The sequence below is a fragment of the Vidua macroura genome, chromosome 11 (assembly GCF_024509145.1).
Source record: "Vidua macroura isolate BioBank_ID:100142 chromosome 11, ASM2450914v1, whole genome shotgun sequence".
Classification (NCBI taxonomy): domain Eukaryota; kingdom Metazoa; phylum Chordata; class Aves; order Passeriformes; family Viduidae; genus Vidua; species Vidua macroura.
The window spans coordinates 13628103-13649619 of record NC_071581.1 but is presented as its reverse complement, the minus strand read 5'-3'; the positions used below and the strand labels follow the sequence as shown (position 1 = coordinate 13649619).

The following is a 21517-nucleotide window of genomic DNA, read 5'->3' as shown; positions in this document are numbered from 1 at the left end:
AATTGCTTCCTTTTCCCTGTTTTCCCCAGACTATGTTGACAACCATATCAATGAGTGCAATTGCCACAAACGGTGTTGTTCCAGGTAAGTGTAGTTAGCAAGTATCTCAGATGTGTTAAAAAGGTAAAAAAAAGCCCCAAAACCTAAATTGCTGTAAGCTGTGAACATGGTTTTATTCTGGAGAAATTTACTTCATCCAGAATACAAAGCCTGAATTAATATCTAGTATTTCTTTTTGTTATCAATCAAGCTAAACATCAATTTATTTGTTTTTTACCCATGTGCTAGCAAAAAAGATACTTCAGTTGAACCTCAAAATAGCAGATACACTGTATATGTCTGTTGTATTCTTTTTGTGAAATATTTAAACATTTATAGCAATAAATTATAATTTTGCTCTCACTTTTCTTGTTTCACAGCTGGTGGCTCCTATTTCATGATATCTAGGTCATTGGGCCCAGAGTTTGGTGGAGCTGTAGGGCTGTGTTTTTATTTGGGAACAACATTTGCAGGAGCCATGTATATCCTTGGTGCCATTGAGATTTTATTGGTGAGTAGTACCAGAGTAATCCTGCTTTAAAGACAAATAACATATAGAAAGTGCCCCAGTACTCTTGTCCCATATTTGCATATACATTTGCAGGAAGAGACTGGAAGGTCTCCAGTTCCTTGGTGTCCAGTTCTTTACCTCTAGTGCTTCCCTTTGGAAGCTGCAGTCTTTGAGTGTGCATACTGGGAGCTCTTCTGACAAGACAGATGAAAGTGTGACTTAACCCAAGACTCAGGCTCATTTTTGATAAAGGTGGCTCAGTTGTACTGCTGACATAGAAAGGGCTGTTACCTCTTGACTTTTCCTGTAAAAGATTCCCAGTGAAGAGCATGCTGCAGAATGCTAAGTGATTTGCATTTCTAGTACAGGTACACGATCCCAGACAGAGTTCTGTGCTGGTGTTCCTCCAGCTCACTTTTGCTTTCTCTTGTTTCAGACATATATTGTGCCACAAGCAGCAATTTTTCATCCCTCTGGTGCCCACGATGCATCCAGTGCCATGCTGAACAACATGAGGGTCTATGGCACGGTGTTCCTCATCCTGATGGCAGTGGTGGTGTTTGTAGGTGTGAAGTATGTGAACAAATTTGCTTCTCTCTTCTTGGCCTGTGTAGTAATATCCATCCTGTCCATTTATGCTGGAGCTATCAAGTCCATCTTTGATCCACCTGAATTTCCGTGAGTAACTTTCCTGGATGGGGGTTGTAGCTTTGCTTGTGGGTCTGGAAATTGGGCTTTAATGTAGGTTTCTTCAAACTTGTGCCCGATACATTGTTGAAGCTATCTTTTTTTGTGAATTACTTCCAATGTTTTTAGCTGTGTATAATAACAGTGTGCAGAGCTCATGGAACTGAAGTTTCTTAGGCTAAAATGAACATCTTATTACACTTTTTAAACTGCTTTGGTAGAAAGAAGTCTCGTGGTGAGGCTGATGGAGGCTGACACTGCTCTGCTTCCTGCAAAGCCAATCCAGTCTCTTGGCCTGCAGCTGTTGGGATTTGAGTGCTGGGTTATTTGGGAGTTCTTAGGGAGCAGTTGGGCAGGTCCCTTTTGCCCAGGCCAGTCAGACACCACACGCTGCCCTTGTGGTTGGAAATTTGTGGTGTGGTCACCTCCTTGCTGAGAAACTGGGCACCTCTTGGGAGGGTGATGTGGGGCTGTGTGAGGCTCTACAGAAGCTTTCCCTGCTCTGAGGAGCCTGCCCTGCACCCAGCAGGAGCTGCTTGGGATGCTGGCAGCCAAACATGGAATCAGCTTCAGCTCGGAGCTGGAGCAGCAATAATGTGGATGTGTGTGTTTTACCAGGAATGCAAACAATGTTTTCTGATACTGCTGACAAGAGAAGAATGGAATGGAAATAGAGGAGTTGGATCTGTGTAATTATTCACATTTTGAAATGCTTTGACCATAACTAAGTACTTGCAGCCCTCAAGTGTTCCCTTTGGATATTTAAGGCCCAATGATTATAGTGTTTTACAACAGTGAAGGTTTACAGCAGTAAAAGTAAAACAATGTCTCTATATCCCCCTCATTATCTGTTAGATTGTTCTTGAATGTTTTCCCTATCTTTCTTCTTGGAGTGTATTCCTTTTTTTTTTTTTTTTTCCCCAAAGTAACAAGATAGTGTATTTTTAATTTTGAAGGGGAAAGTTTCTTGGAAGTTACAGTTCACAGGCTTGCAAACCATGCAAGAGCAGCCCTGTGTTTTCCCATTTTCCTGTCTTCAGTGATCAATAGGACCTTGAAATAATTAAAATGGAATTAAAATTAATTAAAATTAAAATGGAAGAAGCTTTATTTTCCCGTGGGTGTTTTCTGATGGTGGGAAGAAAAGCTGAATGAGCTTTTAGAAGCAGGAAGCTGTTACATTATATCCCTGTCTTGTTTTTGTGGAATTGTCTATAGGCACATGGATTAAAATTTTTTCAGTGCTGAAATAAATTATGTTTGTGGTTAGATAAAACTCAACAGGCAGTGGAGGATTTTAGCAATTAATTACAGTATCTGCTGACAAGAAGAAACTTTGCTTATTGTGATTTTAATATATATTCCTAATTCTGAATCTAAAATGTCTATATTGCAATTGAAGTGCTGCAGTGTAGAAACTGGGCTAATGAGATTCCAAATATCTTTAGATATTCTAAATGTCTAGTAATTTGAATTCTAGTACTTTTCACATTATATTCCACTCCAGTAGTTCTGTTTAATTAAAAAAAACCCCAGCAATCCCAAACAGCAAAAAACCCCAAAATTGTCCTAATTGTTCCCTTTTATTGTTTAAGATAAATCAATCAAATTCCATAAATCAAAAAAGTAGCTTTATATTTCTGGCCCTTAAAGGGAACAGATACAATCTTTGTCATGCTACAGCCATCCTTTTGAAGGCGAGAAATGATGTAGCACAGTAGAGCCACTTGAAGTTTCACATGATATAAAAGAATAAGTATGGGTAAGCGTGGATTTCATTTTCCCTTTAACATCCAATAACTCTGGTGTTCATGTTTCCCTTCCAGGATTTGCATGTTGGGCAACAGGACTCTGTCAAGAGATCAATTTGATGTTTGTGCCAAAACAGTAGTTAAGGATAACATGACTGTGGCCTCTAAGCTTTGGGAACTCTTCTGCCACAGCTCAAACTTAACCACCGAACACTGTGATGAGTATTTCCTAATGAACAATGTCTCGGAGATAGCAGGAATTCCAGGAGCTGCTAGTGGCATTTTAATAGGTATGGTAGAACATTTTTTTTTTCCCTTAAAGAGGAGGCATGCTGAGCAGCTGAAATGGGTCAAACTCTTCCCTGCGGGTTAAGAAAAAAGGAATGAAAAAATGTAATTACAGTGAAGAAAATGATCTTCAATAAAGAAAGTCTTATAACCTTTGTCCTGATACAGTACTTGTCTCTTTTTGTACTACAATGTACAAAAATTGTACATTTTTGTACAAGTTTACAAAAATGTAAAATTGATTAAATTTCCTTTGTTCATCTCATAATTTCAGCATGAAGTCAGCTGTAATTTAAAGTTATACTAACATGAATAAGTTATTAAAATTTATATAGAACTCTATAGTAACAGCTCTCTTCTTTAGTCAGGTTAAGATTATGCCCTGAAAGATAAGAGTACTTGTATAGAAAAAGTGTGTCTCCTTCTTTGCCCACTCCTGAATAAAGTATAATTGAACAGTGTTCATTATTGAAATGAACACCAGAGAGCAGGTGCTGAGTGCAGGTGCTGAGTGCCAAAGGTTCCCATTTTCACAGGAACCAGCAGTCTAATTTCTAAGATTACAAGAAGACTCAGGATTTGTTAGTGAAATTTCAAATGCCAAACATATAATTCTGTAATCCTTCCACTGACTGAAGAACAAACCCATTTCTGTCTAGAAAACTGATTCATATTGCTTTGCATTCTCTGAGCTACTGTGTTGTGTGGTGGCTCATAAAAATATTCAGTGTATTTCCTTTGGTTGAAGTAGGTATGAGGTTAAGAGAATGTTACATTTAGTAATAATAAAGTTTAAGTTGCTTAGACTTCTGTAGTCTATTGATACGTGTTTGTGGTTTTCCTTTGTTGATTACTGAATTGCATTTGTAATCCTCAGTTGTAAACCCATTATAATGAGAACAGGTTTGAACTGAAACATGCTTTTCTTTTCTGTGGTCTGATAATAACCTTGAAGACAACTTATGGAGCAATTATTTGGAGAAAGGAGAGATACTGGAGAGAGCACATCAGCCCTCTGTGGATGTAGCAGGCCAGAAGAACAACCTGCACCTGTACGTGCTCTCAGATATCACCACGTCCTTCATGGTGCTGGTTGGCATCTTCTTCCCTTCAGTGACTGGTGAGAATGCTGGCATGAGGGGCCTTCTGGGGCTCTGAGCTTCCTCCTGCCCTGTGATCTTACCAAAATGTACTTTCAGGTATCATGGCTGGTTCAAACAGGTCGGGGGACCTCAAAGATGCACAGAAATCCATCCCTGTTGGAACAATTCTTGCCATTGTCACCACATCACTAGTCTGTATCCTTTTCAAATTACTGGAGTGCTGGTACATTCTATCTGATTTCTGGAACTGCTTTCAGCTCACCAAATTGTCAGTGCAAGTATGATTGGCCAGTGGGGGAAAAACCCCAAAACAACAGAACATTAATCCTTGAGCTGAAAGAATTGTAATTATTATCCCATTACTTTCCATCCCCTTTTTTGTGGTGGGTTCTTTTCTTTTGCATTCCTGTTGCTGTTCTTTGCTACACAGTGATCTCTAGCTTTTCATGCTGGTGGTGTACTTGGAGATTTTATTTTTTTTTTAGGTTGCAATGAAACATTAAGATGAGGGGAGGCTTTAATGGGAGAGTTCATAAATTTCAGTTCTCTTTTCTAAAAAAAAAAGCCTTTTCTTTGGAGTGACTTTAAGATGTATAGGTTTTCTTGAACATTTTAGAACAAGATTAACTGGATTCAGAAATTTGATAATGTTCCCAAGTGTTTTTTCAGCTCTTCAGGGCTTAGGACAACAAGAGCTTTGCTTAGGAAAGATTTGCCTTCATCTCTGTTCTCCTACTCAAGAAGAGATGAGCCAAGGTCTTTCAACTTTATCTAACTCTTTGTGTCCTAAAGGACAATTTATCAACATAGAAAACTAAGAAAAATAAGTTAAAAGAGCTTTCTGAGTCAGTTTCACCAAAGGGCAGCTGGCTGAGATGGTGACTCTCCTGGAAATTCTGCTGTTTCATTCCTGTTTTTTTGCCAAAACTTGCTAAGCTGTAAATAAGGATGCAGCTTGCTTATCCCAGCTCTTTAGGGAGTGCAGCCTTTCCCTGCTGTCACTTTGAGAACTGACCCTGTACCAAGAAGTCAACATTTCCAGTGGACATAATGAATATTAAAAGAGGTCCCAGCCTTAACCCCCAGCTCTGCTGGCAGCTCTGGCCTCACCCAGTGGGTGACTGGATGTGTTCATGCCACACCTGGGGGAGGCTCACACTGTCACTTTCAGGAGCAATGTTTTGCCTTTGATTGCAGTTTGTAACTTACAGTTGCATTTTGGGGTAGAATTCAAGATTTAACCATTTGTGTGAACTTAATTCACAAGGTCAAAAACTTTCCTGGAATGCCAGATCCAGAAAGCCTGAGGTGTTTTGTACTCCCCAATGCAGAAGCAGTACAGTTAATAACAAACCTGATAGCCAAAGACTTATTGGTGATGTGAATGCCAGCAGAGATACAAAAAAAGAATGTGCAAGGTAATGGTTTGCTGTATGTTCAAAATATCAGACACAGGAAAAGGAGAGAGAAAAGAAAGATTTTAATATCAGCTTTTCTATTAGCAGAAGATTAAATTGATATTTTAGTATAAAAATGCTTCATTTGATTTTTCTCCTTTATTATAACATTTGGACCTGTTCTTTTTAAAAACTGAAACTTAGAAGAAGCTTTCTCTGTAATATTAGGAGGTGTATGTGAGCAGTGAGACATTCATGTGCTTGCCAGCTTTACCATGTACTTGTGGAGAAGCTGGAGTGCAAGTGCCACGGGATGGAGGCACATACTGTCCTTTCCACAATACTTTCATCTGCCTTGTCTAAATAAATTCTGCTTCCTTAGCACACTCTGTCCTCCAGACTTCAGTTGTGTGTTATTATTTGGAGCCTGCATAGAAGGTGTTGTCCTGAGAGATAAGTAAGTGTTACTGCTTTAATGCTCTCCTTTGTTTTACTTTTTTTTTGTAGTGTAGGTATGTTCTTGCCTATTTTCTTTGCATGCCCCACTCCTCTCCTTGTTGTTTTTTTCTTTTTCATTTTTTAATTTTTTTTTTAAATTTTTACTTCTGGGTGCCTTTTAAACCACATTTGTATGTAAATCATAAGCACAGTTTTGGAATATTCTTGTATTCCATTTGGTATTTTTTGGCCCTCAGATTCCTGTGTCTTAGTTCTTGCTTTTTTTTTTTTTTTTTTTTTTTTTTTTTTTTTTTTTTTTTTGTAATTGTAAAAAGTAATGTTGTGATGATAATACAAGAATTTAAAAATATGTATAATGAAAAGAAATGTTGAAATCAAGCTGCAGACACTTCCAATCTGTATATCAGAAATAACTCGGATTATTTGCTACTTTCTGTGTTTTCTAGTTAAGAGAATAATATAGTATTACTAATAATACAGTATAGCATATTAAAAATATGTTATTGTTAATAATAGTATTTAAATGACATGTCAAAAGTGAGCTGAAAACCCCAAGCATGAGTCTGAAAATAGTCCTTAGGGTACGAATGCCTGAGTATGTTCGTGCCTGCAGGTTCGGCGACGCGGTGAACAAGAACTTGGTGGTGGGCACCCTGTCGTGGCCCTCGCCCTGGGTCATCGTCATAGGCTCCTTCTTCTCCACCTGTGGGGCAGGTCTGCAGAGCCTCACCGGGGCCCCCCGGCTGCTGCAGGCCATCGCCAAGGACAACATCATCCCTTTCCTCTGGGTTCGTACCTTGGAAAGCCTTTCTGCTCCTGCTGCCTCACAGCTGTCGGACTTCATGCTCTTAAAATCAGATTTATGCTCCCCAGTTTGCCCAGCGCTGAAGTGAGGGGCAGTATTTTTTTTAATGGTTTTTTTCTTTTGTTGAAAATAAAGAATACTTTTAAGGATTTTTAACTAGACTTATGGGGTAATTTTATCAAGAAGTCAAACATCTGATTCTGTGAAGCATGGCAAGCCATTATAATAATTTGACTCCTTGCTCTAGAGGAAGAAGTATGTAGGAGACTTACTGTTGATTTTAAAAAATATAGTTTTCTTTTTTCCCATTACAACCTTATGAAATACTTGGAAGATATGCTTAATGGTTCTGTTTCTTCAGATCTTTGGTCATGGAAAAGCGAATGGTGAACCAACGTGGGCTCTTCTGTTAACAGCATTAATTGCTGAGCTGGGAATCCTTATTGCTTCACTTGACATGGTGGCTCCAATTCTCTCAATGTAAGAAAGAGCCTGGTTGCTATCTTGGGGCAGGGATAGAAATACTCTTGAGTTTTGCTAGTTTGATTGTCTTTCAGAACTATATCTTAAACCAGTAAAGCAAATTCTCAGAGCCTGAGTTCCACTTCTGTGATCTTTATGAATCCTGTGACTCTACATATAAATCTATTGGTTTCTTCTCTGGAGTATTTTGTGAATAAGCAAGTTTTTATTACATTTTTATTTGGTTTGGAAAAACATTTTAATCACAGAACAAAGACAGCATTATGTTGTGAACAGATCTAACTTGATTCAATTAAAAAATTGTTCTGGCTACTTTATGCTGATAGTTCAGGTTAATAAAAATCAGAGGGGATGGGGAATAGGGCATGTGACAGGGCAGTGGGGTTTTGACTTGAAATCAATCATGTAACCATAATATATGCCAGGATCTATAAATGTGCATGGTAAAAGGTTTTGCACTTCTGTTTTGCAGGTTTTTCTTGATGTGTTACCTCTTTGTTAATCTTGCTTGTGCAGTCCAGACACTTCTGCGAACCCCAAACTGGCGGCCCCGCTTTAAATACTACCACTGGTGAGTGAAGGGCTGGCACCTCACTGAGCCTGAAATCTGCACCTGAGAACCTTCTCCAGCAGGGCAGGGGGCATCTTTTATTTCTCTGTGTATCAGTTGACTGATACACAGAGCCAGACTCAGATATGTCATGGCACAAGAGTTTCATTTTAACAAGAGGACACTAAAATTGGTGGGACTGGGGAGATCCATTGGAGGCTTTACTTGCACTGCTAGTTCAGCAGACAGTTTAAAGAAAAAAGAGCAAGAATGTAATTTGCTTGTTTTTTAAGCTTTTCTGCCCCACTACTTATTAATACCTTTGCTTTTTGTTTTAGGGCCCTCTCATTTTTAGGCATGAGTATTTGCCTGGCACTGATGTTCATTTCATCTTGGTACTATGCTTTGGTAGCTATGCTTATTGCAGGCATGATTTACAAGTACATTGAATACCAAGGGTAAGTATTAACTGGATAAGAAAGGGTAAGAAGGAGGCTAGATCTCTTTAATGAATTATCTCTAGAGTCTTCACATTTGGAAAAGGAACTGTCCAGGAGATAACTTGGAGGGCTTTTCTTATTAGTTAATTTTTGTTTTCACTATTTTACTGTGTCACTGCTATGCAAAAGCGCCCAAAGCATTTTGTTAAGTATTTTGTTGTTAACACCTCTAAAGGTGTTAGGTGAAACATGAATCACAAGAAGCAGAAAGCTGGTTGGAATCTATCAACTATGTACTGCACATGATTACTTCAGGCCCAGAATAGCTGATGCCAACCATTATATTCCAATTTATCTGGTGCAAAGGTCTGTCTAGAACAGTCCTTGAAAAGTTGAATTGGCTGCTTGGGTTGCTGGAGATCAGCATTGTATGGAGTCAGGCTATAGTGTGGCTTTATAACTTAATTTGACCTATTAACTAAATTGGGTGTTGAAATTCCAGATGTTTGTATATGCTTGGGAAGTGTTCTCTGTAGTGTTGATTACAAATGAAGCCCAGAATCATCATATTTATTTTACTGAAACATTTTCACTTTTCTTATGTGATATCACAGACATTCATGCACAAATGATGAATGTAGATGCCATACATGTCATGTTATTAAACTCACTGTAAGGTGCTCAGATCTCTATAGCCTGATGTAAGTGTACAGGTGAGTGCTTGTGGAGCCATGTGTTGGCTGAAGTGTTTGTTCTTCACAGTGCAGAGAAGGAGTGGGGTGATGGCATCCGGGGCCTTTCGCTCAGCGCAGCCAGATACGCCTTGCTCAGACTGGAGGAGGGCCCTCCACACACCAAGAACTGGAGGTACTCACCCTGGACTAATGAAATGGCTGTCATGGCTCTCTGCTTACACTAAGGGAATTAAACTGGACTCTAAACAAGATGTGTGAATGAATTTAAATGCCAAAAAAAGTGTTGAGTTTGCAGTAAGCTGTCCTGTCGCTGCCAAGCTGTCACTGTGTGGACCCTGTATGGGCAGACCTTTAGTGCCCTTTGGATCTTTAGCTGGACTCCAAATTGGTGAATTCAGAAGTGGAACCTGGGGAAACGAGGTCTGTGAGTACAGAGGTGTAGAGGCCAGGAAATGAGCAGTGGCCAACATTATTCCTTCTGATGTCATCCCTTTTTGGTGTTGAACGTAGAGTGGGCAAGAACCCTCTTTTTGGTTGGGCATTGCACAACCCTTGGGCTCTGAACAAGAGCAATAGGAATCTATCAGAGTTTTATAAATATTTTCATACTTGCTCAGCCAGACAGACAGCAAGTTGATTGTGTAGTGATACCTTAAGGAACAGCAGGCTGGTGGGATCTGTGTTTAGATGAAAATGTTTGTGTTTTCCATGTGCCAGGTTTCTGGAGAAAGAAAACAGGTATTTTCTTGGCGCAAGTATTCAGATAGATCTGGGAGAGCAGCCTTGTAGAACGAGCACTATGTGTGCTCCAACAGTACTTAAAAGAGCCTTGAAAATCATGCCTGTAAATAAAACACTACTGCAAACCTCTCAAGCTGAGTATATTAGCAGGTTTTATTACTGTCAGCACAATGCAGCAGCAGAATTCCCACAGTTTCACATCTACTTTTAACCAAGAGAAACAAAATATTAAGTAAAATCCCTTGAATGTGTGAGAGACAGAAAGAATGTTTCAGAGTTAATATTTAAGTACAATATAAGTGATGAGAGGCAGTTTTTTGCATGGTTTATTGTTAAAACTTTAGTTAAAAAATACATTGTCTTTTTTATTTTCTCCAGGCCTCAGTTGCTGGTACTTCTGAAACTTGATGAAGATTTGCATGTAAAATACCCTAGACTGTTAACATTTGCATCCCAGCTGAAAGCTGGTAAAGGTTTGACTATCATAGGATCAGTCATCCAAGGGAATTTCTTAGAAACTTATGGAGAAGCCCAGGCTGCTGAGCAGGTCAGTGTCCTAAATCCTGAAGTAGAAAGGGGTGAGTGGGCAGGTAATGCAAAAGTACTGGAATCATCTGCCCAGGGAGGTGGTGGAGTCACCATCCCTGGATGTGTGTAAGAAAAGATTGGATGTAGCACTCAGTGCCATGGTTTACTTGAGGTGGTGTTAGAACATGGGTTGGACTCGATGATCTTAAAAGTCTCTTCCAAAATAGTGATTCTGTGATTTCAGTAACTGTTAAACTTAGCAAATGTGTTCTTTTTCAGTGTGTTGATAAATCTATTACAAAAAGCATTGAAGGATGGTCCTGAAAATTTTTTAATAAATTACTTAATCTTCCTCATTGCGTAAACATGACATCATAGCCCTGTTTACATCTGTATAGCTTCAGTGTATTTGCTTCTTCCCCAGAGGCTTTTTCTGTAGGAAAATTGTTACAAAATGAAAACTAATTACTAAACAGATAAAAGGTATACATGCTGGTGTGTGGGATTTGGTGTTTGTATTTGTAAATTTAGTATCGCACAGCATGTTACATGGGAATCTGAAACTGGAAATCCAAATGAAATCAATTGGCCTTCGGTTTAAAAAGGTGAGCGTTACAGAATTAGAAAATGGGAAGTAAAATAGTAACACAGATATCACTATCTACTACTATGAATAAGAGATGATACCACAAACAAAAAATCCTTACTTTAATCTGTTAGAAACGCTGATGTTTGGAAAGAAACAGTGTTTTAAACAAGTGGGTGTTTTCTCTTTTTCTCTTTTGTTTTATAAAGGAAATCCAATGAGCAGAACTTTGTATTGTAATATGCTTTACCTATGGACATGTGAACCAGGAATTTACATTGTAATCTCATGGCTGAGAAATATTCTGTCTATAAAGGAGTTCCTTTTGGAAAGGAAAACTGAGATTTTCCCTTGTCTGTCTTTCAGACTATTAAGAATATGATGGAAATTGAGAAGGTTAAAGGATTTTGTCAAGTAGTTGTAGCCAATAAAGTTCGAGAAGGAATTGCTCACTTGATCCAGTCCTGTGGACTTGGTGGCATGAAGCACAACACTGTGGTTTTGGGGTGGCCCTATGGCTGGAGACAGAGTGAAGATCCAAGGTCTTGGAAGACATTTATAGGTGAGCTTTAAAGGTTTGGTGTGATCAGACATTGTGAACAGAGGTGTTTATTACACCCATGCGATTTTAATAGAACCCTTGTGAGATTGGTTTTGAGTTTGTCTTTTTATCTAGTATTGATGGAGAAGCCAGTATTTTCTCACAAAACTGCTCTGTTTGAAATACCAGTTCCTTTAGGTAAAAGACCTAAGAAAGATCTTCAAAGATTAATCTAGCAGCCAAAACTCATGTGTCTGGTTAAAAAATGATGTGCTGGAGACATGCTGGTTTTGTGGCAAACTATAATTAGTTTCCTAGCTAATCTCTGTTTTGTCAGTGGTTCTAACCTATCCTTCTCTTATGGATAACACTCTTCTTGCCTCTATCTCTCTTCTTCTACTGTGGTCTAGTTACTTAATCAAATTAGACCAGAGCACATGCTGTCTCCTCATGCTTAGCTTTGAAGGTTGCTGCTTTACTTTCCAGTGTGAAATAAGGTTTGTGTTCCTGTGAGTCTGCTTTATCCTGCCTTTGTCACTTTGACCTGTCTGTGCAAGCCTTGCTGTACATACTTTTCTTTATTTAAGTGATGACTTTTATGCTTTGCTGACACTTGTTCAGTGAGTAGTGTTTTTCTAACCATAAATGACTCTTGCAGAATTGGAAGTAAGTGTGTTCTTCCCCTCCTGGGCAGGTACTGTTCGCTGCACAACTGCAGCTCATCTGGCTTTGCTGGTTCCCAAAAATGTGTCTTTCTACCCCAGCAACCACGAGCGTTACAACGAAGGCAACATTGATGTGTGGTGGATTGTGCATGATGGAGGCATGTTGATGTTGCTTCCTTTTCTTCTCAAACAGCACAAAGTAAGCAGCTACACAGAGAATGTCCCCCACCTATTTCTGCATTCTTTAGTTTAAAGAAACATGGTCCAGTTGTAGAGCCTGTATTGATAAATGAGAGTGGACGTGTTGCTAATTTTCTGTTTTGTAGAGCAAACTATTATTGGTTCAAATAACTGAGAGCTGGTGTTCCCTCACTAGGTTTGGAGAAAATGCAAAATGAGAATTTTTACTGTTGCTCAGATGGATGATAACAGCATCCAGATGAAGAAAGATTTGGCTACTTTCCTCTATCAGCTCCGAATAGAGGCAGAGGTAGAAGTGGTAGAAATGGTAAGAGAATTGAGCCCATTTTTCACTTTATCATGCACATGATCATGTTTGGTTATGACTTGATCACAAACACAATATTTGTCCTTATTTCTGCAGCACAATAGTGATATCTCAGCATATACTTATGAGAGAACTCTTATGATGGAGCAGAGATCTCAGATGCTGAGGCAAATGAGGCTGACAAAAACTGAGAGGGAAAGGGAGGTATGTCATTTGTGGTTATTCTCTATGGGCTGCTGAGAGGGATGACACAAAGTGCCTTCCTAGTAGTGTGTTATGTACCTGCTTCTTAAATTTAACTCCTGTGCTCTAAAGATGTAAGGAAATACTTTTAATGTAGCTTTTTTTGTTTCCCAAAATTGCATGTAGTTCTTGGTTTTTTTCTTTATATGGGATATCCGGGATTTGTCTCAATTTATAGCATATCCTGTTTTCCAGTGATGTCTTTCCAGTTTGGACTTATAGAACACGTGACTGTGATGTCTGTGAAAGATGATCCATCTTTCCTGCATGTGTTTGTTAAGGTTTTTTCTCAGTTGTCAATTTTGGGCTGGTCTTGTCTGTTGTTTCTGGGGTTGCATTATGACCATGTCATAATGTGAGCTAGACTGACATATTTTCTTGTATAGATACAGGCTTCTGTCAGTCCAAATTCTGCTTGGCTTACACCCATCAAAACTGTTAAAAGTCAGTTTGGTATGTAAGACTTTTGGCTAGGGCAGATGCCTGGTATCAGAACTCTCCTAAAGGCTAAATTGAGTGAGCAAAATAAAAGATACAATGGAACAAAATGTCTATAATTATTTAAAGAGCACCAGAATATAAAATAAAGTCTCTGAGTTCACCTTGTCACTCATGTGCCCTCCAGGCTCAGCTCGTAAAGGACAGACATTCAATAGCACGTCTGGAGAGCCTCTACTCCGATGAGGAAGATGAGGGAGACCCTGTTCCTGAGAATATCCAGATGACCTGGACAAAAGAGAAATGTGATGCTGAGAAGCGGAACCGAGGCAGTGCTGTGGGAAGCTTTAGAGATCTCATCAGCATTAAGCCGTGAGTCTTGTCTAAGTCTGCACTTTGCATCTCTTGAAGCTCTACATGTGCTGTGCTTTTAATTATCTTTTGTTTCCTAATCCTTGGTTTGGACTTGTGCTATAAACATTGAGACCTGGCTATGAAAAGACAGCAGTTAGCCTCCTCAGAAACCTCTAACCATGCAAATGTGCACACATCCCTCAATATTTCACTTGGTATAGCCAAATGCTAAATTGGAACTGTTAAATCCTGTGACAACTTCCCTACTGTCTCCCAAATCCCTCAATAAAACACACTGATAATTTCACAGATCTAATCAGAATTTAAAAGAAAAGATGATAATTTCACTGTCTAGCACGTAGTGTGGATGTTTAACGCATGAAGGAAGAAGCTGTGGAGATGGTGATGAATGACTTGGAACAGCATCTGTGTGTGATAAAGCCTCTGAGACTTGCTGCTGCAGGAGCACTGGCATGTAACAACCACCTGTGTGCCCCCAGAAGAGTGAGAAGTAAAGGTCTATTTTGGCTTTGTGTAAAACTGTGTGAATCTCCTGTGACTTCTTTGATGTCCTACATCTCACATGAAGAGCTCAGTCAGTTTTGCATACTTGGCAAAATTCCAGATTCCCCCCCCCCCCAATAAATCAGAATTCAAATCTCTTTTAGGCTGAATCATACTGTAGAAATTCTGATGAATTTGGTGTTAACTACCTGTACTTTTTCCTCTTCCATGCTTTCAGAGGGTGGGAAAACTTGTAAGTTTGTTATTTAAACTAGAAGTACATTAAGATGGTTGAGAGGAAAGACTTAATTTTCTCAGCTAAAAGCAGGAAAACTGTGTGTACTGATGGAAGAAAAGGCACTAGAGTTGAGCAGTCTTAGCAATGTTTTAAAGGGAGCAGGATTAGCTACTTAAGCTAAGTATCATTATAAGTAGGATGTAACAAACTACAAGAGTTGTCCTGACGAGAACTAAGGTTAGATAACAATTCCAGTCTGAACCTATTTTCCCAAGTGGAGTATGACACAAGCAGGAGGAAACATTACTCATTTAGAGAAGCTCTCATTGCACAACACTGCTAGGATGTTAGTTCTGGCAGTTGCTGGGCACTAAACAAGCCCTTTCTTGTAGCCTACACCTTCAAATCACTGGGGAGATGCCAGTTTTAAATATCACTTTAGAGAAAACCAAACCTTTAATTTTCAGCTTCCTTTCCAAAACTATACATAGCTAACAACTGTTACGTTCCTGCTGCTGTTTTTTTCCTCTCTTCCTGTAAACATAATCTGGCCTCAGTGTTGTCCCTGGCTTTCTGAAGCTGAGGTGGTGAAGACAGAGGGTGTCCTTGCTCCAAATTAAATAAGAACATGAAGTAACATTCATGTTGTGAAGGTAATTCACAGTGGGTAAATTATTCTGTTAGCATAATAAACATGATTCTTCCCACCACATCTTCTTCTTTCTGTGCATATAAATTATTTTTTTGCAAATCTGAATATTAAGAAGAGCAGCAAGGTTACTAAAGAGTTTCATTGTGCAAAGCTGAATCAATGAAAGCACAGATTCATATTTTATTTGTTTCTACTAATACTTATTTTTACTTCATTAAAATTAAGACAAAAACTCAAGTGGAAAAGTCTCAAAAGTATAAATATATTCTAATATATGAACTTTGATAAGTATATTTATTTCTGTATTCCTTTTGTGTTACCAAAATAATGGTTGATTTCCTGTAAGAAGGAAGCATTCCCTTGCTTGAAATCCCCAAAGGTTACTTTTGAGTTTTGTTCCTGCATGAATTGATGTTATTTTGTGTTAATATATTCCAAATAATCAATGCTTTTACCTCTCTTAGCCTGGATTCTTATGGAGCAGTGGTGTATAAAATTATGCTGCACCTATTTCCCTTTTCTCCCCTAACTTTTGAACTAAGTGGCTACTCAAGTTTGAAAGTGTGATTGAGATTTTTAGAGACACCTGGGTAAAAGTGTTTCCTGGAAACAGCCAGGCAGAGAGGTTGATTAGTGTCCTGAAGGGGAGCTTAACATAACCCTCCAGAAAAGCCCCTTACATCCAGCCTGTTCTAGGCTGCCATCCTCTATTTCCCCATTATGTGACTGCAATCTGTAGTGGCCCAGCCTTTCTCTGGAGATGCCAACTGCTGTTCAGCATCAAGAGGGAAGTGAGCTCCTGGCAAGTGTGGCTGAGCACGATGGTGCCAGGCTCCTGCTTGGTTCCCAGGCCACTGGGAGAGTTTGGTGCTGCTGGGTTTGGAGTGGAGTCTGGTGCTGCTGTGGGCGTGAGGGGTCCTGGCAGGGTTGCCTGCATGGAAGCCCTGCAGTCACAAGTGTGCCTGGTTGAAGAGCACATCCCCTCATGCAGCTGTGCTCTAATTTCTTATGCAACACTAAATCATCTATATCAAGTGTGCTTCTTGAAGAGCAGTATAACTTTCTAAACTGGAGACTTGACTCCAGAGATCTTAAAACCAGTGGACTACCTGTACCTGAGTAAGTCTGGGAAATGTCTTTAGTGTCTTCATCATAAAGTTTGAAGAAAATCACTGTGTTGAGTTGTCATTTAACAGGGTACTTAGGAGATTTGAGTATGCTTTTTAAGGACCTTTTTAATAATTCAGTGTTCAGAGGCCTGTTTCTAACAGTAAGTCTGAATGTGCTTCTTCTGCAGGAACCAGTCTAATGTCCGAAGGATGCACACAGCAGTGAAGCTCAATGAAGTCATTGTAAATAGATCCCATGATGCCAGACTTGTGCTTCTCAACATGCCTGGTCCTCCAAAGAATACTGATGGAGATGAAAACTGTATCCTTTCAGGCAAGGCCTGGGCCACACAGAAGGTTTTTCTTTAATCTGTTCTCTTGAATTCATTTGGCCACCAGTGCTGTTGAGCTGTAATATGTGACAAAGTGTTCCCTGAGTGGAAGGTGCTGGCTTGTGGCTGTAAGGTAGTAATTGCTTAAAGGAAAAAGTGCCACAAACTCACAGTGTTTTGGTCCTTAGAGGGGCACTTGTACTAAGGGAGACCAGAGGTGAGGGCTGTGAGCTGGCCCTGGTCTAACCCCTGTGTATTTTGCTTTTGATGCTTTTTGTCCTTGACTTTACTGAAACAGACATGGAGTTTCTCGAAGTCTTGACTGAGGGTCTGGAGAGGGTACTACTTGTGAGAGGTGGCGGCCGAGAAGTCATCACCATTTACTCCTGATTTAGGAGCTTCTAACCCTGGTCTGCGTTTACTTTCTTGGCCATTACGGACATTCCAGTTTTAAACAGAGAAGAAGAAAAGGTTTTTTTGCCTAACTTTCTCCTCATCCAGTCCTGTTCATTGTTTTTCCATTTGCAACATACATATCTTTTGGGATTGCAGTATTTGTTACACCATCCAATTAGCAACATAAATTGTGAAGCTGCCACATTATTCAGTTTCTGCTTTGGTACCCCAGCATTTGTGCATGTAGTTTTAACACTAAACCTATTTTTAGTCAGCACTGCTATGTGCAGTATTTTTAGTAACTGTATGTAAAGTTAGGACATGAAAGCCAGTTACTGTAAAAAGATCTAAAAAGCTTTTTATATTAGGTTTGGGGGATAGAAGTGCATTATATAGCAGCTAGTTTCTGCTGAAGTTCAGCTATAAAGCATTTTCTAAGAGCACACTGAAGTAAGAGAGGACTGAAAAAGCTTTCCTTTTCTGGGTTTATTTCCAGAACTAAACTCTCAGTATTGGGTAAGAATTTATACTTTTAATACATTTATTGATAGAGATTTAAATAAATTATGTTGACATAGTTGAAATTATGTATGTAGCTTGCTATAAGTTTTGTTGCTTCTGAGACTTCAGGTTCTGTGAGGCCAGATCCCTATTTATTTTTGTATTTATTTGTCAGAAATATTGGATATGCAGATGCAGATTGTTTAGGAGAACAGAGATCTCACAATAAATTCTGAATCACCAGTGGATTGAAGGACCAGTCCTGTGCAGTTCTTCCATGCTTTAAATTTCTTGCCGACCATCCATCAAAAGTACATTGGGCATGTTGGAGTCCCGCGTAGAGCCAGGTGCTAAGCTGCACGCACAGCGATGGGATTGCACTTGCACAAGTACAGGGACCTGCTGCTTCATTGTATGCTTTATGCCCTTAGAGGGAAAAGAAGAAAAGACGACCTATATTAACCAATAAGTCTCTGGAGATTTTATCAAACCCATTAAGTTGTACTTTATGTACAGAACATTCGTATTTTTTCAATAAAACGTTGCATACACTTTGAACGTGCTCTCTGTTCTGTGTGTGGGGTGGATTGTGCAGGGGGAGCCTCTGCCCTGCCCTGGTCCAGCTCTGGCACTGCTGGACCCACCAGGTGAGGACCAAGGGACTGGGGCCGTGTTGGTGCTCGCCCAGATGGCACAAGTCCTGCACAGGGGAGCTGCCAGCTTAGCCTTCAGAGCAGCTGGGTGTGTGTCTGGAGAGTGAAGCCTCTGGGGCACTGCCAGAGCCCCCTGCCACGCAGAACTCTGCACCTGAACACTCCTGAACACTCACAAGCTGGTGCCCCCTCAAAATTTCTGTGCCTGGGAGAGTGGTGAGCCAAACCAGGGGCAGGTGTGAACTAACATCCCAGGGACCTGGAAGAAAGGTAGGGATTGACCCATTTCTGACCCATGGGCTCTGGCTAGGTGGTACTCCTGGGTGTTTCACTGATCACAGCATGACCAATTTGTTTGAGAGATGCAAATCTGAGAAACTATACAGGCTTTTATCTTGAATAACTTAATAAAAATACTGTTCATAGGAGTTTTATAGTTAAAGCCTGCTCTCTCTGTAAAGGACATACCTGATGGGATCAGGATGGTACTGATCTGTGCCAGGATCCCTTTGAGACAACAGCCAGGAAATACCTCTGGGGTGTGCTCTCTATTGGGTATTTTATCATCTTAACAAGTCTTTGCTTTTTTGATTTTGAAAGCCAAAATTAATGTCATGCTTTCAAACCAATGAAAATAAAGCTTTTGTTTTTGCAAATACTATGTGCTATTTGTACAGATTATTTTTACATCTTCAGAGCACTGAGTAATGGAGTGCAAGTGTACAGCAATTTTCATAGTTAATACCTATTTGCAAACATTCTTTTATAGGAGTAATAATATGAAATCTTTTGTTCTCAGACTTTTACCAAATGTGATCTCATTCAAGCACTCTGAGAAATAGATACACCTTCTCCTTATGAAATTTTTCGCAATTGGATGATGACTCTACCTTGCAAAAGGATTTCAGTGCCATCTGTTACCTGACCCAAGTAATCTGTTTGTGGCTCATTGTGTTTTAACATCAAAGCAACCAAGTGAATCTCTTTACAAATACAGTAGATTGGGTTTTCAGAGGTGATTAGTCCCTGTCAGGGACTAAAAACCTCCACACTAATTCAGGATTGTGGGGACCCTGAGGATTTTATAGGTTCCAGTTATGTAAGCCTTCATTACATCCAGAAGAAGGTTCGTAAGAAGTTCCTCTGAGACTTTGTTCACAGCACTGAAAACAAAGTAGCATGGAAAAGTTGGTGTAAGAAAGGATCACTGAAAAAAAAAAGGTAATTTCTGTCTGAGTCATCTTGTGCGAGGGTACCTGAATGGTCATCTTCCATTCTTGTTCCTATGGTAGGAGCTTTTCTGTTAAGGAGATGAGAACATAGCAACTAAAATACAGTGTGACAGAGCTGACTTAAACTCTTCACCCGCTGGTATAGGGAATTACACTTAAAGCATGAACGGTGCAGCTTTAATATTTAGTTAGTGAGTCTTTACAAACGCTCCTGTGGAAGCACGGGGAAGCGCTCCGGAGCGGTTCGGGGCTGTCCGCGCACGCGGAACACGCGGAGCTTTGCAGCGCGTTTCCCTGCGGGGAGCGCTCACCCCGCGCGGCCCCGCGGAGCGGCTCTGCCGGGCCCGCCAGGGGGCGCTGGCCGCCGCCCTTGGCGCGCCCGGAGCGCTCCGCGTGTTCCGCGTGTGCGGACAGCCCCGCGCCGCTCCGGGGAGCGCTCCCTGCGTTCCGCGTGTGCGGACAGCCCCGCGCCGCTCCGGGGAGCGCTCCCTGCGTTCCGCGTGTGCGGACAGCCCCGCGCCGCTCCGGGGAGCGCTCCCTGCGTTCCGCGTGCGCGGACAGCCCCGCGCCGCTCCGGGGAGCGCTCCCTGCGTTCCGCGTGTGCGGACAGCCCCGCGCCGCTCCGGGGAGCGCTCCCTGCGTTCCGCGTGTGCGGACAGCCCCGCGCCGCTCCGGGGAGCGCTCCCTGCGTTCCGCGTGTGCGGACAGCCCCGCGCCGCTCCGGGGAGCGCTCCCTGCGTTCCGCGTGCGCGGACAGCCCCGCGCCGCTCCGGGGAGCGCTCCCTGCGTTCCGCATGTGAGGATAGCCAACGAAACGTGCGAGATTAAGAGTTCCAATTCCACTTTCCTCCTCCCCCGTCCCCGTTTCTCATTTTCTCATCTGCGTCATCCGTAATAACGTTTGCTTCTTCAGTAGTTCCCCTGGGAAGGGAGAAACTGCCTCATGCTGTGCTCGGGAGGTCTTAGGTTCTCATTCCATTCTGGGGTAATTATCCCCCTGTACAGCCTCTGGCTCGGGTCAGATAGGGCCTCTATAGGCAGATGCTGCCACTACAAAATGCTGCTTTTCCCTGGGAAGTGGTTCCCCCTCGCTCTGGATTTCCCGTGTCAGACAGCATAGGCAGACCCACAGCAGGTGGTGGCTTTTGGAAGAAAATTCCCCATCTGAGTCTCAGTCTGTATTCCAAGCTCTCTGAACAGAATACACACCTATCATGGACAGTTGACTAAAACGGAGTCTGTGGTTGGCAACGTCTGTCCAAAATTCTCTCTCTACTCTTGAAATAGTGCAGGTAGGACCAGCACCATTATGGGCACATCTCATCCTCTAAACCCCTGCCCGTTTTGTGCTGGCACAAACAGCTGTCCAGCCATGAAGCAATGGATGAGGCCATGCTTCTTAGCAGCAGGGTCAAGTTTTGCCTATTTAAACTGCAGCACTGGATGTGAGATAGAACTAAAATGTCTGGCAAAGTCAGTCCTCATGAACTGATGCTTTTTAAGAACCAAAGCAGACAATCCAGCACATATTTTGCCTGCCAGTTCCAAGCTGGGGCATGTCCTTTTAATGTACTTTCTTCTCTTGCCAATAAAATACTACTGCTAGGAGAAGCCAATATTGTCCATACACCTCCAGACATAAAGAACTCTCCATGGTTCAAACACAGCAAATTATTGGAGAGATTTGAACCATAGATGTCATAGTGCAGGGGATGGATCACTCTCAGAGGGAGGATGAAAGGGAAACTCCAGCTTCATTTTCTCTAAGATGGGATTGACCTGTCCTTGATATGTCTGCAGGAGGTCAGGGCAGTGAATCTGACTGAAAGTCCAACACAACCCAGACATCTGAGTTTCAAAAAGCAGTACCTTTGAAAAGCTCTTCTCTTCAGCAAACTGAAATATTATTTAGTAGTTGAGGTGAGCTTCCATTAAGAAATGCTGATTTCCATGTGCCTTCATACAAGAGTGCCCATATTGTACAGACTGTGATTTATATCACACATGCTTATGATGTATTTGATGTTGTCATGCTAAAGATGAGCAGTTCCTCTCTGACAATTCAGTCCTTCACACTGTGTGTAAACA

The 21517-nt window shown here is 41.0% G+C and overlaps 1 protein-coding gene and 1 long non-coding RNA gene across 4 annotated transcripts in view; one reads left to right on the top strand and one right to left on the bottom strand.

The window, feature by feature from the left end:
* SLC12A4 (solute carrier family 12 member 4) overlaps positions 1-18102 on the top strand; it is a 46316-nt gene extending 28214 nt beyond the window's left edge. For 2 of the 3 annotated variants that reach the window (XM_053987012.1, XM_053987013.1), the window contains 20 exons: positions 30-84; positions 420-550; positions 987-1228; positions 3064-3278; positions 4232-4396; positions 4476-4574; positions 6176-6233; positions 6849-7023; positions 7402-7520; positions 7996-8094; positions 8412-8531; positions 9276-9380; positions 10328-10496; positions 11430-11625; positions 12299-12468; positions 12646-12777; positions 12874-12981; positions 13646-13830; positions 16504-16637; positions 16946-18102. In XM_053987012.1, coding sequence (XP_053842987.1) covers positions 30-84; positions 420-550; positions 987-1228; positions 3064-3278; positions 4232-4396; positions 4476-4574; positions 6176-6233; positions 6849-7023; positions 7402-7520; positions 7996-8094; positions 8412-8531; positions 9276-9380; positions 10328-10496; positions 11430-11625; positions 12299-12468; positions 12646-12777; positions 12874-12981; positions 13646-13830; positions 16504-16637; positions 16946-17037 — 2769 coding nt within the window. In that variant the 3' untranslated portion in view covers positions 17038-18102. The remainder of the gene's footprint in view (positions 1-29; positions 85-419; positions 551-986; positions 1229-3063; positions 3279-4231; positions 4397-4475; positions 4575-6175; positions 6234-6848; positions 7024-7401; positions 7521-7995; positions 8095-8411; positions 8532-9275; positions 9381-10327; positions 10497-11429; positions 11626-12298; positions 12469-12645; positions 12778-12873; positions 12982-13645; positions 13831-16503; positions 16638-16945) is intronic. The other variant, XR_008438771.1, reaches the window with a different exon arrangement.
* On the bottom strand, positions 17676-19685 carry LOC128812565 (uncharacterized). The gene is made up of 3 exons (XR_008438772.1): positions 19454-19685; positions 19312-19360; positions 17676-17970 (listed from the first exon to the last, which is right to left on the bottom strand). It is a non-coding gene; the product is annotated as an uncharacterized LOC128812565 (long non-coding RNA).
* Positions 19686-21517: the final 1832 nt, after the last annotated feature.